Source organism: Falco cherrug, chromosome 1, assembly GCF_023634085.1.
Source record: "Falco cherrug isolate bFalChe1 chromosome 1, bFalChe1.pri, whole genome shotgun sequence".
Taxonomy (NCBI): domain Eukaryota; kingdom Metazoa; phylum Chordata; class Aves; order Falconiformes; family Falconidae; genus Falco; species Falco cherrug.
In genome coordinates, this window is record NC_073697.1 from 24037770 (window position 1) to 24057494 (window position 19725).

Below are 19725 nucleotides of genomic sequence, written 5' to 3' on the forward strand. Positions count from 1 at the left end.
GCCTTCTGTAATAATTCAATGGGTTTCTAAGTCATGTCGGCACAAGAACCACATGTACAACAATTCCCACTCTGCATGTTTTGGGACTAAGCTTATTAAAAGGGGAATAATCTCACATTGTCTTCCTCCCTTTCATCCCTCCTATGTGTCAGTCTTGCATTTCGGGATAAAAATCACAACATACTCAACAGCTTGTATAACACTATCGCAGTATTACACAGACCAGGGGCATTATTACTTTATCAAGTAGTAGCATAGTAACATGGATTCAGACCTCTAGGATTACACCTGAACAAATGCAGCTGAAAACTTGAGAAATTCATGAGCTACTTTTTTTCCCCCCCTCACCTGACTTGTAGAAGTCCGGATTTACAGTACTCCCATAGCATCAGATTCCCACAGGAATGTTTACTATTCCACACTTCTATTCTTTGAAAGTACAATTAGCAGCCTGAGAGCTTATGATTTAAGTTTACCTGTATATTATATTTCTGCTTAAGCATCACCTTTCTTTTTTTAAAAGCCACCCATCTTCAGAAAGGCAGGACTACCCTTTTCTGTAATGGATAATAAAGTCTTTGAAATAAGGCAAGAAAACAGAGAGGAGACCAAAAAAAACAATGCAAGTGGTATCACAAGCCTTGCTTTTCTACACTGACAGGTAACTTACCTTCACATGGTTCCTTTCAGGTTGCAAACCACACAACTATTATAAGACCTCATAACATTCCTTGTATACATAAATCATTAGTAATAAAACCTCTTTGCTTACACACAGACACAAAACGTTAGTTGCAGGGCAAAACAACATTCCTGTAAACCAGTATCTTACTTTTTGCTAAAATGCAGCGTGTTAATCACTGCTCGTGATCCACCTGAGATGCACGTATGTTAAAAGCCAGGTCCACAAGACAAAGCACCCCTCCATGGCTTTATCTTTTCCATTCATGCAAGCACACATCCTCAGCACAAACTCTAAGCAGAAAAACATTACAGCCCAAGTGATGGACTTGCGGAGGATGCTGTACTTGAGCTAATGAAGCTAGACATACTGCGCAAGAAGCTTATGCAACACAAATAATTCTTTTTCATTAGAAAAAACCTATCTAGGTGAAACTTGTCGTAAGTAACCAAGCCTTTTGCCGCAGACTAAGTTGCTACCCCATTAGACACTGGTGGCATAGACTAGACTTGCCAGTATACAACCATCAGTAATGAGTACAATCAATTATTTAAAGCACAGGGTGGAAGGGAAAAACCCTACACATTTGAAACAGTTTTAAAAACCCCTGCTTCTCAATTACCTACCTTCATCCATCTTCTGAAACTCTCCTGGTGCTCCAGACCAGAAATTAATAGACAATCAGCATTACGGAGCTAAAAAAGCTTTACAACTTTATCTTCTGCAGAACAGAGGAAGGAGGAGAAAAAAAGGGGAGGGGAGAAAAAAAAAAAAAAAAAAGACATTATCCATTCTCAAGATTCTTAGAAACAACCACCCTTACCAGCCTCCTCATCACCAGTTCCTGCTAGGGCAGTTAACATCACTGAACACATCAGACAAAATTTTTGCCCAGTCACGTCAACTCTTCACTTGGAAAAGCCACAGATTTAACGTTCTTCATTCTACTAGGCATTTGAGCACAGCCCATAGTAAAAAATGTGTTATGATGGCTATTCAAGTGCACAGTATTGCTTTTACCACATACTACCTAGTAAGTCTACTGAAGTCAGTATTTCCTTTACCCCCAAGAGAACTTTCTGGTCAAACTCTGGAGCAAAGCCCCCCACATAATCAAAAAAATAGCACTGTGGCTTAACTAACTTGTCAGGCACCCTGACTGACAGCAGCCAACCGCTTCAGAAGGGAGGCACAAGAATTTCTATGCAGACAGATATGGGTAACCTCTTTGAAATGTGTGCCCCACCTCCAAAAACAGGAATGATTTGAAGTCACAAACCCTTTTGTAAATAGCCAGTCCTTTTTGGAGCCATCTTACATTTTAGGGTACTGTTCTACTCACATATGTTTAGCAGCAAAGATCAAAAAAACTCCACTGAGACACTCCCTTCCTAACACCTCTACAGAAGGGAACAAGAATGCCACCTGGAAACAGCGTGTTAAAAACTGGGAAAGAAATTCTGCAAGGAAGCAAAAAACATGTATTTTTAAACAGTCAGTTCAAAGATGCCTGGATATTTATGCTAGTCTCCAGTTTACATTTAAGAAACTATGTTGGAGGAAAACAAGGTAAGCAAAATAAGAAGTCACAGACTGAATTCAATCAGGAGAACAATATGGTTACTTTACAAAACACTCAAGACAGGCTGTTGCATAAAAGGGTTGGTGTTTTGGTTTTAATCTGTTTGACCCACACCAACCAGCCCCAAAGAAGAAAAAGCTAACTGTGCAAAAAACCAGAACCATTGCCAAGTAGAACCTTCCAATATGTTTAAGAGCTCAAACCACAACAAGAGTTCAACTCATTTACTGGGAATCTATCAGTTACATCAAACTGAGCTATTGATAAGACAGACCCCCATTTCAGAGTGCCTTTACTTTCAAGATTTTCCTCCAATTCTGAGTGGTAGGCGTAGCTACTAAGAGGAATAAAGTTAAGCAGGTAGATAACAAAAGGCGACCCCCACAGCCATTTTCCCCCCACACGCTGGTAGAGGGGATGGGGAGCCTCCGTCCAGCAACTAGAAAAATCACTGTCTTCTAGCCAGCTCTACAGAGCCTCGTGCACCTCCAAGACCACTAACCCAGCACAGGACCACAGCCCTACACCTCCTAGCTACTCACCGCTCCCATTACATACATGCTCTTTGTCTCCAGACATGAAACCCATGTAAAGCATTAGTCAGCATTTTTAGGCAAAAAAAAAAATATCATCTCATCAGAAAGTGTACCATGGGAGTCTTCCTTTAAGTCACCTGTATGGAAAAGAGATCTACTGCTGCTTGTTGTGAAGCTGCCCCTTCTCCCCAAAACTTATCCCAAGTGGTTGTTCAGAAGCCCATCAAGAAGAACCTCCATGACAGATAACAAGACAAGAAAGTGACAGTAACTTCAAAGATTCACTCAGGTTTCATCCCAAAACATTTCGAGAATAATTTTTTCCAGGATAGTGCAAACCACTGACTGGATTCTGAGGGGCATCATATCAGTTATGCACAGATGAAAGTGTTATTCGAAAGATAAAGTGCATGATCACTCCTTCCACAGAATACATCCAATTTATCCTTCAAAAAAACTCACCTCTTAATCTGTCACAAAGACTAACCTGCATTCAGAGGCTCAAAGTAGCACAGCAGTAATCCTCTGTCTACCCCTCCAGTATCTACATATGCAGATTAAATGAAAACAAAGGGAGTATCACAAGCATTACACTGATGTTACTCCCACCAACTCAAAAGGAACACCGTGTCTGACTGCGCAGAAAAATGGAATGGTAAATAAAAACTAGTTTCCTTCACTGGCAAGTTATACAGCAGCTTTCCACAAGTAACTGCATTAATGGCTCTGTGGGGGACCAAGTCAAGACAACAAAAGCATTGAACATTCTGCAATTTCAGAGTAAAAAGCTCAACATTACGAATGTAACGTGCTGGCCTTTTGGCTGCAGCTGTGGAAATTGGACAGCAATACTTCAGAAGTTACAGAAATACTTTTAATAAAGTAAGAACCATTATGTGCAAAGAAAAGCGCCACACAAATTAGGGAGCTTTCAGCTACCAGCAAAAGGAATTTAAAACAGCTTCAGTTTTGACAACGGACTCCTGTTTGTGACAATGTTTCTTGTTATGCAGAATTTACAAGCGACATTCACAAGTTATGATTTTTTTTCTTTCATAAAGTATAATTTGAATTACAACATTTGCTTTCCAAGCTGCATCAGATCTACAAGGAAAGAGATCAGGTGCTAAGAGATTCCTGGACATGCGTCTCTTTGTCATCTTCTTCATTTTCTTCTTTTTCTTCTTCTACTTTCTCCACCTCAGGTAGAAGTCCATCAAGGTTCAACAGCAAACCTTCACTTGTTGAAGATCTAATAACCAATTTCTGCACAAAAGGACCTAGAACAAAGAACACCACCAATTCAGTCACTCCACCACTTTTCAAGTCTCCAGGCTGATTTATCTTAGTACTAATCTGTACTGTGTCAACCACATAACCAGAATCAGAACTATACATGTAGACACATTCCCCCAGCACAGAGAGTTTAACATCCTCCCTGGCAGATTGGGTTCAAAAGGCAATTCACACCGTGGTGCCGTAACAGGTACTAATTTGACGGCTACCTTATTCCTTCAGTACCTCAGCAGCAGCTGACATCACTGGTGCCCCTGAGCCCTAGAACATACAAGAAAAGCTTCACACACACACTCCTCCCAAAAAAAAAAAAAAATCAAATACAGGTGGACCTCACTTCAGGAAGTGGTCCTGACTGGCAAGATAGGGGGAAAGTTTGTGGATCACCCAAATGTTCCTACCTGACTACGGGCATAAAAGAAACCATTCCTAATTTAGGATCCTACCATGAAATGCTAAGGGAATCTTTTGACAAGAAGAACTACAGAAATTGTCAGATTTCTTTACAGAAGAGTAAATCTACATTACACTCAAAGAACATGTGCCTGATGGTATTTTTAATCTTGCATTAGATCAAGTGACTCACAGAGGGATGCCATTTTAGTGTTAACTACATAGCTGCATGAAGACATACTATTACACATGGGAAGTCTGAAAGGAACTAAGGAACACGTATCCATAACTAGTTGGTCTAAGTAATCTGATAGTTAGCAAGCATATCTGGACTCCATTGTTGTAAAAATGTGTTAATTATCAAGTCTGCTTCCTATAAACAGCAAGTATTGTTAATCAAGACACTAAGAGAACCACCAAAAGAATCAAGCTTGATACCACGAAATCAGTAGAAATGCTACTAAGAGTGGAAAAGCTTACCTTTACTTAACTAAGTTGGCACAGTTTACATATAAACTCATTAAGGACAAATAAATACCACCACTTTCTACTTCTATTTACTTGTATTTCATGTCAACCAACTCCTTATATCTTTTCTTTGGGCTGAAATGTTTCCAAGAGCACATGTACTTGGCTTTTCATGGTCTGCTCTCTGTACAGGAGTTCACTGTTAACAGCATCAGGGGGAGAGATACACGACAATTCTTTTTGCAGACATTAAGCCAACATAAATATAAAAAGTTGTTTTCTTAGCTTAAACAAGGCTATTCTTCCATAAAATTATGTTCATTAATCACCACCTACACTCCAGCTAAGCAGATGACATTTGTTTAAAGTTTGCCTCATTACGGCAAAGAGCAGAGAGCCTGTTAGTTGTTTGCATTCTTTGCTCAACAAGCAGAACCCACGGGAACAATATGCAGAACTCACACCTTTACTCCTTTGTAACCTGATCCTTTTGCTAAGGAATTAAAAAAAAATAACAGCTTTTCTCTTGGCACAGCATTTTAAATAAATGCCTTCGTAATAGGAAAAAAAAAAAGGTGGTATATCTTCAAACAGTAGCTAACCAGACTAGATGTTAACTGAAGCACAGGTTTTTGCTAAGGCAACTGCAGGTGGATTCTGGGTTCAGGTTCTTTGCATTGAGCCAAAACAGGGTCACACCAGTGGGGTAAAACCAATGCACGCAGATGCTGAAGGCCTCCAGGTCTCAAACAGATTAAAGCCATACAAGGAAATCCTTAAGCATCAAGCCTGCAAACTTAAGTTCTGTACAACATCCCACTCCCCTCCTCACACAGACATTTCATAGCACCGCAGAGTTACCATCAATAACAGCAGATGCTATTCACGCCCTTACAGGCCGTCAAGTTCTTAGGTCTTGATTTACTGCGTTGCCTGCAGCTCCCTTCCTCTGTCCCAAGGCAGACAAAGCAGCACGGTCATTTAATAATGACCCAGTAACACACACTCATCTCAATTTTGTTGCTGTAACTTGGACTACCACATTAGAACAGCTACTTACCATCAGTCAATGGCTTGAATGTGCAGATATCATGGATAACTGCTTTTAGATTGGCAATGATCTGCTCAGTAGGCATATCCAGCTGGAAAAGGATAACACAGAGTCAGCCATGGTGACACTTAAAGCCTAGTTCAGGAAGTCTGAAAGCACTAGGTACACATTTACTCTACATTTGGATAATTTTGTTTTTCCATGTTCCCTGTTCAGTTACAAATCCCATTAATATCCTTAATTTAAATGACTCAGAGTTTTTTGTACGTGGTTATATGCTCATCATTATTCTCCATATTTCTTCTCACGACATGAAATTCCCACAGCTTTATAACAACAGATAGCCTTAAAGAGGTAAAAAAGGCTTAAAAACCAATATACGTACAAGTGTTTTTGTAAAAACGATTAAAATAGTCTGAGTAAAGAACATTCAAGAAGTAGCTCTGAAAGACCACAAAACAGATCAACTCAAACACAAGCATCTAAAATTGAAGATCTTAAAAATGCTTAATAGAACCAAATAAATACTTTAAAAACCAGAGTTTCTTTACCTTTTCTTTCCCATTTTAACATATTACATGGAATTTCTACTTTTACATAAAGTACATGGAAGCAGTGAGCTCTAAACATATACCAGTCTGTATCTACCCTTTCTACATGCTCTGGTTCCTGTCCATGGCATTTTTGACCTTCCAAAAAAACCCAAGGACCGATGGATGGCTCCTTGTTCAGCCCAATGTCTTCAACTAATGGAGAACTTAAGCACACCTCACTTCAGACACAGCAGTCCTCACTGCATCAGTCACAGATACTTGGAAGAAAGCCAATACTGTTGTCAAAAAAATTAATACCTCCACAATCTTCCCTCATACACCAATCACCTTCAACCGTGACCACTATTCACCTCATCTGGTCTCTCTTCAAGAATGTGCAACTTACGATCAAGAGACAGGCCAACCTGAACACCCTTGGATCCACACCAGCACTGACCTATATCAGCTCCCCGAGAGCTCCACATGCTTTTCTCAGACTTGATGTTCTTCTGCTATAATGCCCTGCTATGCTTTATTTAATCTGCTGTCTGGTCTCACTCATATCATCCGCGTATCTTTATTTAGAATAAAAAGATCAAGTCCTTTATCTAGAAGTTTCAGCTATAGAATTAAAAATAGCATTTTTCTTATAGAATTAACTCCATTTCAGTACACAAGTATCACTGGGGTCCCCTGTTCCTTTCTGCCACCTCTCAATATAGCATGAGCAGATTTTATCAATATCTCACTTATCTGTGAACACATTACATCTCAATAGAAATACTGTTATAATTGACTACTCTCATTCCAGACCTGGTCCATTAATATCTCTTTACACTCTTCCAGCAAACTCACAATCCAAATCCTCTGCTACACCAGCCAGGACATATTTGTCTTTATCATTATTACACTGATTGCCAAATGCTTAATCATTCATAAATTAACTGATGTAAAAATCTGTTTGTTAATGCTGAGAATTTCACTTTGCTGACAGACTCACCATGCTGTACAGAATTAAAAATAAAGGAATACTCAAAACAATTTAAGCAAAACAATTCATTGTTTCATTCATTAGTTATTGGTAATAACTAATTAGAAACTCTACTTCAAATGAAGGTTTGAATTGCATTCACTTCCAAACCTTACACTACATCCAGGTCTTAAGTGAATCTTCAGTTGTACAATTTCAGTGAGCTACTTGGCATTCACCATCCATCACAAAGTCCAGAAGCATTCATAAGAGACCAAACCGGCAAGCTGCTCCAAACAAGTTACAACTTCTTACAAGGATTTAGAAATACAACACATACTGAGACAAGACTAATTTCAAAATATCAAGACATTAGTTAATACACTTTTATTTGTTAAGATAGGAAAATAGGACACAAGTGACTTGCATTCAGTCAGACAACATGACATATCCCAAAAGATCACATGCTGTAATTTACTATCGATGCTGACAGCTCCATAATGAAGGCAGGTAACACTCAGAGGGTTCCAAGTATTTCAAAATATCTTCCGCATCCAAATAAATATTCCAACTTCCAAATAAATATTGCACAGTAAATCCTCGTGTATACACAGTCATGTGTATCAGCACTTATTTAGTTTAATTCAAACCTTTGCCAAAACTGACAAAAAAGTACTCTGAACCAGATCTTTAAGGCTGTGCAAGCTACTCTGTTCAGATCGATTGCAGTGAGAACTAAACATCTTAAAAGTCCTAAGCCTTCCTGAAGAATAAGCACATCCGCAGAGGGAGCTGACTATAAGCAGACTATAAATAAACTACAAACTAATTTATAGTCCACTTTGTATTAACACTGATCCAGACATGTTTCTTCCAGCCTTTACTTCAGCTGAGGGCTTCCCATATCAAGTCATGAGGACTTAAAACTCCCATAACAAAGGCTGCAATCATCAGGTAATTAAGAGTTTTAGCATCTTCACTCAGAACTCAGGCACCAGCTTTTCTGGAGAGCTATAGGACAAGGCAGTCATTAATAACTACTGATTCCAAAAACGGAACTGGAATTTTTATGGTTTTATCTCATGTAATTTAATAGACCTGGACTGCCTGGTGACCACTCAGTCAGAAAGCTGAATCAGTTCTCAAAGCACCTTAACTGGGTTTATAGTTGTGGCATTGGCAGGGGGAGAGTGGAGGCAGGCAGAAATCTACTCCAAGTCCCCTACTACAGCTGTTGAGAGACAAACCAAAAAGAATAAAAACCCCACAGAGATCCAAAACTGCAGGTTTGGCTTGCTCAACAAAAAGATCTAGAATTCCAACTATCCACAAGAAATACAAATTAATATATTCCAGTCAAACGCAAGAAAAGAAATGAGTTAATGAAATTAGACGTGAGTTTATAGCTCCATTTTCCAACCAGGTATCTTTTGTCTCCTCATGCTGTCTATTAAGAGGTTTCCCTTTTTCACCTATTTTACTTTTTCATGAAGGTGAGACTTCTGGAGCACAATGAACTGCCAAGCAATTACCAATGGTAATCTGACCAGCGTCTCATAACAACATGCAACCTCCACATCATTATAATATAACCAAATTTTCTCTTAGTTTGAACACAAAACACTTGACTCTACTGAACTCCGAGAACTTGTTGTCAAATGCCTCTACACAAAATGTTAACTACACCTATTTTAAAAGTCAGGTTTAGAGCTACTCCTAACAAGTTTTATTTTACTTTGCAGCAGCATAATGCAACAACCCCACCTGGCCGTTATTCTGGAACATGAGGCACCCTACATTACACAGCAGAGGCAAAAACGTGCCTCTCTGCCTTCAGGAACAAAAAGAAAGCCCCTGAACCAAGAGGTTAAGTGTTGACAAACACAGCAGAAAAACATTCCTGCACCGTTCACAAAGACATCTGGAGGACTGACAGTATCAGCAAGAGAAGAACACTGATTAATGCTTTTATAGGTTTCTGCTCAGTTACGAACCTTCCTCAGAAAGTCAGAATAAGGGAATCAGAGCTCTGTGTAGGAGCCTGTAACAACACAGACCATGCAGACAGCATTTTCTCATCCTAGCACTCAAGGCAGATGCATTTCTGAGGTAGCAGCTCCATGCAGTTTGCCGGAAAGAAAAAAAAAACGTAGGCATGGAAATATCCTTACTGTGGCTGTTGTAAAGCGTTCTTCCCTATTCCTAGTTTAACTCGCTACAGCTTTTCCATGTCCTTGGTTCTTTTTTATTCCAGACTCAAGCCTTTTGCCAGTATGATACCACTAGGAAGATATTATCCCTTCAGAACCTATGCAACATCTTCAGTTCCGAGGTACATAATTTAAGGATGAATATCTCATCCTGGACTTGTTACTAGCTGGAATAATTTAGAAACAGCACTGCAGACAGGCAAGCCTTTCCATGTGATCTCAACTACAGAACAACTCAAACAGGTAGAAGACAACTGCTACAATCTATGCTTTTTGCATTAATCCCTTCACGCCCCAATAAACATATTTCATCCCTCAAGCATTTGAAATTGAAAGTGTTAGCAGCTCTTCCTCAACTGTGGGATTTCTCCCCTCCCCTGCTTTAACAAATTCAGAGCTAAGGATCCATTAGTCTTTTTTTCTTTTTCCAAGGGACACTGACACTTCAGGCCTTCAATCCCATTAACAGCCAAGGGAAGTGGACGCTACCCCTACTGCAAACTGGCATTTCTGTTTCCTGCCTTAAATCTCACTTCTATTCACCTCTATGTTCCGTGTACCTAGTTCAAGAGCTCTCCAGTTCAGTACACATCTCTCCATACTTCTAACCCTGTGAATAAAACAGTGCTCCCGTAAACATGCCCCTTCCCAGAAAATGCATCCTTCCGAACAAACCATACAGGTCCTGAAACCATCTTGCTGCTTTCCACAGAAGAACCATTTCACAGGCAGCTCTCTGCACCGACAGGAAAATACACCAGAAATTTGTTCCTGGTGTCACTTTTGAACTCTGATCTTTCTAAAGAAAACTCCAACGTGGGAGAAAAAATTTTGTGATGATCAACAGCACCCTGTCTGGACTGATGACTTACATCAAAACCCTCAAAAAAAATTAATCTGGCCTCTGCAGATAGCTTAACTCTGAAGGAGATATCCCGAGCATCCTCATTTGTCTCCATTCTGCTTTAAGCTCCATATCTTAAAAGAACATTTTACATTCCAAGTTTCACAACTTCAGATCTACTAATTAAAACTTAACTGCTGCCAACTTCTGGGCTTTTCAAAGACATCTCAATTACTACTAAGGAAACTCCACTGAGGGTGCTGACGTACAAGGGACTGCAGCACTACATCAGGCCACTGGCCATAACTGAGCTAACAGGCAACATGAGACAGCAACACTAAAGGGAAAACATCTCTTTGAGAAACGCCAGCTTGGCGGACTCCCAGAAACATCTACACTACTGTCTGGAATACAGCAACAGATCTTCACGCTTCTGTGTAATTCATGAATTATTATTTTCACACTGACAAGATTTAAAAAGCTCTTTATTGAGCGGTGAGGAGATATGCATAACCACTCAAGGCTCTCACAGCCTCCCAGAGCCTTGCCTGCAGTTGATTTCCTTCCAGCGCCACTGCGCGAACAATAGGAAAACTAGGTCAGGTAAAGTATAGTAACTAGAGAGGGTGGAGACATTTTACACAAGCCATAACCACTGAGTAATCCCTCTGCCCACAATTCGAGACACCACAGTGTGACAGAGCATGTCACACAGTGCGTGCAGTTAAGTCACCTCTGCCATGCAGCTGATGTTCATTTAGCACATCTCAACTCTGTCTCCAAGTAAACTCTCATCATACTGCTTCTGACCCAAGATTAAGAGTTCCTTCAAGAGAACCTACTGTTTACTTGTACAGAGTGACACCTCTGGCTGCACATCTCATCTCTGGCTGCATATCTTCTCAAGTGCTACAAAACTGCAGGGCTGAGCTGCCCAGACACGGAACCTAAGGTAATCTGTAACACCAACATCTTTCATCAGTAACAGGATGTGGTTTTAACTTCAAATATTCTAGCTACAGCTGCAGGACACTAACCAGAACCAACTGCAATTGCACTAAATACTGTCAAGACAGAGTTCTTCATTCACCTTTATTAAAAACCCTATTTTTTTTTACTACACAGAAAAAGACTTTACAGTAAGTTTAATTTGCAGGCATTTTTTAGGCTGATACACAGTATAAAATGGCTAAGCTTTAGGCAATCCAAAGCAAAAATTAAAGAATACAGTCACAATACTTGAAACAAAGGCTGATCTATGGATTTGAGGCATTTCACACAGTCGATTAAACTCACAACCAGCTGAAGATACTTCCTGCCTGCATCAAAGTACAATATATAACACATTTTACCAGAATAGTCCCAAGAACCTCAGTTTTGATTATCATACTGATGAGCAAGCCCTTGAAATTCACACGCACAACTCCAAACAGCTAGCCAGAATTAATAAGCTTGCTTATCTCTTAATACTGCCAGACAAAGCTTCAGAGGTTATGTAGCCTGTACGTTTCCTTTCTGCGCCAGTATCAGTTAAAGGAAAACTAAAAATCAGGCAGGATTACAAAGACAAAACAGAATGAAAACAAAACCACACAGTTTGGACCAGGGAAAATGACATAAATATTAAGAAAAACATAGCAAGGGCCTAAAAAAAAAAAAAAAGATAAGAGATAAAAAAATACTCATATATAAGAGTATAAGATAAGAGCTTGAACTTACAACCCATAGTTCATTTACTTAAAAAAAAAAAATGAAATAAACTTTATTTTACTCACAGAAGAGTGCTGAGGAAGGCAGAAGGAAAGGGAAGCCTATGTTAAAATGTCAACTCAAAAGGAGATAACTAGGAATAGTACCTTTTTCATCCTATTTTGTTCATTATTACAATTCCTTGTCAATATAGTGGCAAATACAGATCCCATTCTTGGTATCCGTAACTCCTCCGCATCAGGTATGCCTTGCTCTCAGCTTTAGCAGAGCCATCTTCTACAGCCACGCATTTAACAACATACAGGACTCGCATCACATGAAGATGTCACACAAAGATTTAAGAGTTCCATTTACTTCACAGACCAGTTTAAAAATATATTAAGAATCTCAGAACAAACAGATTAAAAACATGTTTTCCCCCCCTCTTTTAATACTAACTTCAGTTCTGCTTAGTAGAGAAAACTTAAGAACTCTACATAAACTTACTCTTGCTATTCTTGTCTTGATTACACGCTCATCTTGTACCATGTACTCAAGACCTTCTCTGAAGAACTGCAGCATTTTGGGAATATCATGGCCCATGGAATCTAATTTTTTTTAAAAAAAGGCAAAAAAGTTGTCTTGAGTAATGCTTATTAGTGTGCCTAAGCATGACATTAGTAAGAGATAATTCAATCTTTCAATTAAGGCAGTTAAACTCCAATTAAAAAAGCAGTTTCATGGAAAAGACAGTGGTGTCCTCACACATACAGCGTAAATCATTTCTATCTTCTCTCCTCCTTCATTAATCAGCAGACATGAATAGTTAATACAGTAGATAATGTAACAAAGGCTTCACTTCACATAAATAACCTGTTCATGTACATAAAAACCAAAGCTTTATTACCTAATGCAATTAAAGCAGCTTGAAAGACTAAAACCTGCAGAGTTAGGTTTATAACAAGCCCGAAGTCCTCCGTGAAAACAAAGCCTACCACTACATAGTAGCAAGGTTACGCACTACCTGGAATACATTGGCCCAATCCAGCCATTCCAAGTCAGAACAGCTGTTTCCCACCTCAGCTGCAAGGGCTCGTTTGACATATTTATACCATGACTCAATGGCTTCAAATACACACATTACTTGTTCCACACATCCTTTGATGGCTCCAAGAGAAGTCAGCCCTGGATAAGCTACAAACCAGGTCAGTTCTTTGTGGCATAACAGCTTTTGTTAGTTAAAAAAAAGTGTATGTGGAGTATTCTCTGCTGCAATGTTTTGGACAAGTTAATAGGTTTGTCTCCAATGTTCAGAAATTTAAAAACACTGCCTGCAGCTTGTAAAACATTAAGACAGCAGAGAAGCAAAATACAGTTCAAGACTCAGTGCTTCACACAGCGTGCACAGGCTCTATGTTTGAAAAACAGCTTTTTTTTTTTTTCTTATCTGAAATAGGCCCCTGACACATAGCTAAAAGTAAATCAGCAAGGGAGGACAAAAGTATTGAGAGACTGATACCAGTTGCTATGAAAACTTGACCTGAAGAAGAAATGTCTTGAGCATTATGAAAAAGGAGAGATCACACAGATGAAGGAACAGGCTGTACTAAGGAAAAGCACAAACAACTCTCTTGTTGAGTAGCAATGTACAGGCAGAAGGGGCACACAATTGCACATCGGTTTGACAATATAACTATCTCAGCAAATATGTTTTTTTTCAAGTTGTTTCTCTCTTCCTGGATAACTGCACAATACTATTATGGTTCATCAGGACTAAAAATCATAGGGGCAACTAGCAGGCAAACTTACCTTGAATCTAATTCCACATTTGCCCATTGGAGGAGAAAAAAACTATTATTATCCAAGACAAAACATGTGGTTCAGTCACATACAGTCTAATACTCAATGTAATTATACATCCTTGTCAAAAAATTTTCAGTGTCACCTCTAGAGTTAAATGTTGTTCAGTACTTGAGATTTATAAAGAGAAAATTGCTTCTTACTTCTTCTTGTGCTTGGGTATTTTCGCTTTAGTTTGTTTCTTAACGGTATTAACTTAGGCATTATTGCAGGAACAGCTACATAGAAGTCCACTTGGATTTCATCTTCCAAAATCTACAATAAATGCAATTAATATATTTAAGGAATACAATAAATTACGTCAGTATAGAAGTTGACCTACAAGCATGTCTGAGCACAGAAGCCCATCTCTCACTCTTCATATTGGCTACTAACTAGAAGCTAGAGTTTACTAGACATTAGGTTTCTTGCTCTCCCTGCCCCCAGTCACTGTTTAAGTTAGAGGATTTATATAATTCTTAAAAAAAAAAACAAATACCCATTTGACTAATTCAACTCCTCCCACAACAGCAGCTCCATTTGCTCGAGCTATTTCAGCTTCTTGCTCATCCTGCGAAGAGAGAAAAAAATTAGAGTAATGTCTGTACTACCCATTAATTTGTATCTACAGTACTGGATAAGAGACTTATCTTTGACAACTAGGTATAAAACCAGGATATTTACAGGCTGAGAAGGAAAGAACGCTGTAAGGCAATCAAAGACAAAAAATATCTAATGCTGGTGATTTAATATAGGAACAGCAACTCCACTTCAGGTCCCAAGGAGAAGCAACAGTCAAGTCTCTTAGTCAGCTTCTACGGGAGAAGGAGAAAAGCCCATCTCATTTGCTGAGGAGCTTGATCAAAAACCCAAAATCTCCCACCTCGACCCCCGGCAACTACAATGAACCATCCACTGGAGGGAGCCAAGATCTCACTCCAAGCTTAAAGAAAAGCAGAGAACAGGCTACAGAAAACCACTATGAAAAAGGCTGTTCAACTTTTGAAAAGTGCTACTAAACTTCTGTCCTCTGTGAGGTTTTGCTTTTAGTAGCCTGAAATATAGAAAAGTAAAAGGCATCAGTTCTGTAAAAACTTCAGCTCAAGCTTTTGATACAAGCAGATATTTGTGACTTAAAGCAAGAATCAACTTCTCCTCACGAGAATAAACTTAATAGCTTCACACTTCCACCCAAAAGCACTACCAAGTGTTTCAGTCACTCAGCCTTCTTCCACCTACACAACTTCACAAGGCACAGGATCTCCTATTCCACATGAATTTGAGTGCGCAGAGAAGGTTGTAAGATACAGCACCGAAGAACCTGGCATGCTTGGGTCTTCTCTCAGCCCTCCATTCTATAGGAGGATTCTCACCTTGTAGGTCAGGTAGAGATTCTTACAAAAATTAAGCCTAAAGAGTAGGCAGCTCAATCTGTGACAGTTCTCTAGGATTTCATACAGATATATGCCTATCTACTCTGTTAGAACAATTAACTGACAAAGGACAGCAGCAGAAGCTGAAACTAGTCTCATACAGATGCTACAACTGCTCTCCACACCGTTTTTCATTAGTGAACTCCTAGGAGAGCAGACAAAGGGCCTGAGGCAGTGGGCTGTTAAGTTGTTTAGGGGTTTTTGAGGAGAAGTTTCCTTCCCCTCCTCCCCCAAGGGTATCCTGTTACAGCACAAGTTACTGTGAGCAACACCTGCTTTTGATCTGCACTGCAGACCAAGGCTTAAGACAGCAGGCTTGGACATGGCTGCTGCACTAAACCATCTGAGTGTATTACAAAAAGGTGACAAAGGTTTTACTCTGTAAATGACCTTTAATCATCTCTTCCTTAGTCACTTCTATGCAGACGTTCACTCCTTCGGTGTGTAGCTAGAATAACCTACATATACTTAAACCTATCAGGATGAAGGAAATCCAATAAGATGTTTATTAATACATTAAGACGCTGCTGAAGGCGAATCCTAGACAGACTTAGGAGTTCTACAAAGCATCTGCAGAGTCTTCTCAATAGAAGATTTTCAGTACTTTGTACTGGGTCTGGCTTAGCTCCACAGCAGGCCTTACGGTGCTGTGCTTTGTGATGGTAGCTAGAAAGGCAGTGATAACACCCCAGTGTTTTGGCTACTGCTGAAAAGCGCTCGCACAGCACCAAGGCTGTCTCCCCAACCTCCCCCTGCAGCAGGCTAGGGGTGGGCAGGATCCTGGGAGGGGACACAGCCAGGACAGCTGACCTAAACTGACTGACCCAAGGGATATTCTGTACCATATGACATCTGCTCAGATATAAAAGCTAGGTGAAAGGAGAAGGAAGCGGGGCCATTCATTATTTATGACATTTGTCTTCCAGAGCAGCTGCTAAACACACTGAAGACCTGCTTCCTGGGAAGTGGCCTAACATCGCCTGCTGACGGGAAATAAAGAATAACATCTTTTGTTGTCCTTTGCTTCCGCACGTGTGACCTTTGCTACTGCTTCATTAAACTGCCTTTACCTTGACCTATGAGGTTTCTTTCACCTTATTTTCTCCCCTCCTCATTCCGCTGAGGAGTGATAGAGCAGCCTGGTGGGCACCTGGCATCCAGCTAAGGTCAATCCACCACATAACTGCATGGGAACTAGCTGCACTGTAAAAGCATGCTAGATACATAAAATAAGTAATTCGGGCTTACCCACCTCTGTGAAAACCAAGACCTTATTTGTTTCATCTGTAAAGCGATGTGGAAGAACAACAATGCTTGAAAACGGTTCCACTTTTTTCTAGTGAGCAAAGACAGACAAATATTAGAACAAATAAAAAGAATTCATGACTTAAGGGGAAGTTACACAACTGCATGGAGTAGGTCCCCTAAATAGCAATCTTACCCACAATTTCCTTGCACAGAGGTCATTAACAAGCATGGTTTCTAAGTTTTGACTACTTTTTTAATGTCCAGTATATACTCAAACCTTAACTTGAGATATGAATTAATTCTGCTGCAGTCTGCCCAAGAGAAAGGGGCTGGGATCAGCAACTCCAGTGTAGGATTGCTACCAGGCCGAGGTGCAGCCAACAACAAACATCAAGGTGTTGCAGTTCCAGCTTATCTAAATGGTGTTTCTGATACAATGGCCAACGCAAACCATCAGGCAAGGAATGTCTCTCTCACCAAGCCTTAAGAATGCAACATAACCTCCAAACCAGGAGCAAGAGGTCTGTATTTTTTTAAGCATGAACTTTCTTTCTAGCTTTAAAGGACCCCGGTATAGCAAGAGGATATTTAGTTACAACGCAATGAAACCTGCTCTTAAGTGGCCTCTTTTCTACTTATGGGGGAAGCAGAGGCATTTTAGGGAAAGAATAAACTTGGCTAGACATCTTCAAATCACAAAGGTCAGGCAAACAAGCATACTTTCAAGGAATATAATTTAAAAAAAAACAAATCAAGACCACGTGGACAGAGGCGAGAAGAAGCTTGCATTTACACTTCTCTCTATAAGAGTCATCACAGAACACATTATTTTGGTAACACATCTTTAAGCGGAAACCCTAAACAGATGCAAAGCTTAGTTTGATCAGTTCTATGCAGACATGAATTTGAGTCACATAATTTGTGACTGTTTTGAAAATCTGCTATGGTGCTCTCTTCACCTTAGGGGTATGAGAGATGTTTAATCATTATACACATAAAAAGGTACAAAGCCACCTGCAAAACCACGCATTATTCTGACACCAGAGAAGCTGCAAGAGGCAGCTGAGAAGGCCAACAGCAGCATCTGCTCTACACTGAAAACACTGCCTTCCCACAATAAAAAGAAAAAAAAGCATCAAAACTTGTACACTTTCAACCTACCTTCTTCTGTAGTGCCATATCTAGGAATACATTAATATAGACATGCTGCTTGGGGTAAGTGAAGTCCAGTTCCTGAAATTTTTTTAGCATACCCACAGCCTTTTCTACATCATAGGATGGTCGCTTATAATACCACGTCAAGTATACATCATCCACGGGCTTGCTCATCAGCGGCCGCCTGTTAGTTACTTGTTTCTTCTTTCTTTCTTCTTGCTTGGTCTTTTTTGAATCTCTTTTTGCAGTTCTAAGATAAACAAAAAAATATTGTTAGATCAACTGTAGAGTTTGGCACGTGTTCCAAGAGAAAAAGTAGATACTGTCATGTGTCATTCATTTAACAGGAAAAGTTCCACTCAAAGATGAACAGCAACCCTAAATTCACCTCAGTTACTTGTCTCAGATGACCAAGAAAGAAATCAAACATTCAAAAATCAAAAGCTCTGAAGGCAATTAAGCTCCTCAAACAACCTAGCTGCATTGGTGCGGCACAGAACCAAGCTTACAGCCTCCTACCACATCAAAGGGAAACCAGTTTAAGATAACACACTGACTTTTACAAGTCTGGCAACAGGCACTGTGCCCGAGCCACCTCCAAACTGAGTGAGTCTCTCACAGCTTCCCAGTAATGAGGAGCCCCATCTACAAGGCTTTTTTTTCTTTAATGAGTCATGGCAGTCCCACCTTTCAAGAAAGGTTTCTCCTCCCTTTCCTATATCATTTTGCATGCACTTAAAACACTAACCCCAATCCTTATTCCCCTACCTATTTTCAAAGGTTCTCAAACCAAGGGGAAAAAAAATTGAATAGCTAGACACTCTGTTCCTCTGTTGACTATGGCGAAAGACTCTGCAACACTTCAGAATGTTTGGTGTACAGCACATTTCACTGTTCCGCACACAAAGGTAATTTTTACTTCTCCCGCTTACACCATAATATTAGACTTAAAGAAACAATGAATTAAAAAAATAAAAAGCAACCTGAATCAAGAGGAGAAACAGTCTGAAACCAATTCCATAAGCTTACCAGCTTTCATGCTGACGGTACTGCTTAAGCTGCAATCCAGCCAAACCCTCCAAAAGCAGACATCAAAAATATTAAATAAACCTTTCCCCATAACCGTTACATTATCACAAGAGTAACAGAAAACACTCCCTGTAAGCGCAGCTTTGATCGTCTCTCTCCAGGCTGTTTCTCTCGGAGCCAGCAGCTTGCGGGATGCCACCAAGGCCAAGCGGGATGTTAAAACCAACACTGCAGGCCCCGAAAACACCACACGTTCCTCCTGCCACCACCACCAGGCCACCCGGCGGCCAAGAGAGCCGCTTCGGATAAAAAACGCACTCACTTCGCTGCCGCAGCGTAGGGCCGGCCGGGCGGCGCGGCGCTCACCAAAGCGGGGGCGGCGGCGAGGCGCTGGTCGAGCCCGGGGACGACCCACCCACGACACGGGGCCAGTACTGCGAAGGAAAAGCAGACATCGCCTCAGCCAAGCGGCCCGGCCTCCCTCACCTCCCCGGGGGCCATCCGCCAGGCGCCCCGCCACCCCCGCCCGGGCAGGGCCCACCACTCCTCAGGGTCACCCCGCGACCAAGGAAAAAGCCACCGGCTGGAGATAAAGAGCGGGCAGCCAACAGCCGCGCTGTCCCGGCGGTGAGAGAGACAGCGAAGGCCCTTCACCTCTCCACAAGCAGCGGCCAACGGGCGCCGCCATCTTGCAGAGCCGCCGCGGTGCACCGCGAAAAGCGCTCCCCGCGGCGCCTAAGTGTGCCGGGGGGGGGGGGGGGGGGGGG

The 19725-nt window shown here is 40.7% G+C and overlaps 1 protein-coding gene across 1 annotated transcript; it reads right to left on the reverse strand.

Annotated features, from left to right (window-relative positions):
• Positions 1-3656: 3656 nt before the first annotated feature.
• Positions 3657-19710, reverse strand: MRPL1 (mitochondrial ribosomal protein L1). Its single transcript, XM_055712264.1, has 9 exons — positions 19613-19710; positions 19281-19392; positions 17936-18179; positions 16779-16862; positions 14593-14664; positions 14258-14369; positions 12762-12862; positions 6018-6099; positions 3657-4080 (listed from the first exon to the last, which is right to left on the reverse strand). The coding sequence occupies exons 1-9, from the start codon at positions 19644-19646 to the stop codon at positions 3920-3922; spliced, it is 1002 nt and encodes a 333-aa protein (XP_055568239.1). The 5' UTR covers positions 19647-19710; the 3' UTR covers positions 3657-3919.
• Positions 19711-19725: the final 15 nt, after the last annotated feature.

Excerpts from the sequence above, each read along its gene's own strand:
- MRPL1 (XM_055712264.1), bottom strand. The coding sequence starts at position 19,646 with ATGGCGGCGCCCGTTGGCCGCTGCTTGTGGAGAG. Across the intron at positions 12,863-14,257 it reads ATACCCAAGCACAAGAAGAA|ATTCCATGGGCCATGATATT; the intron begins GTAAGAAGCAAT and ends AAAAAAAATTAG. Across the intron at positions 6,100-12,761 it reads TCAAGACAAGAATAGCAAGA|CTGGATATGCCTACTGAGCA; the intron begins GTAAGTTTATGT and ends ATCCTTTTCCAG.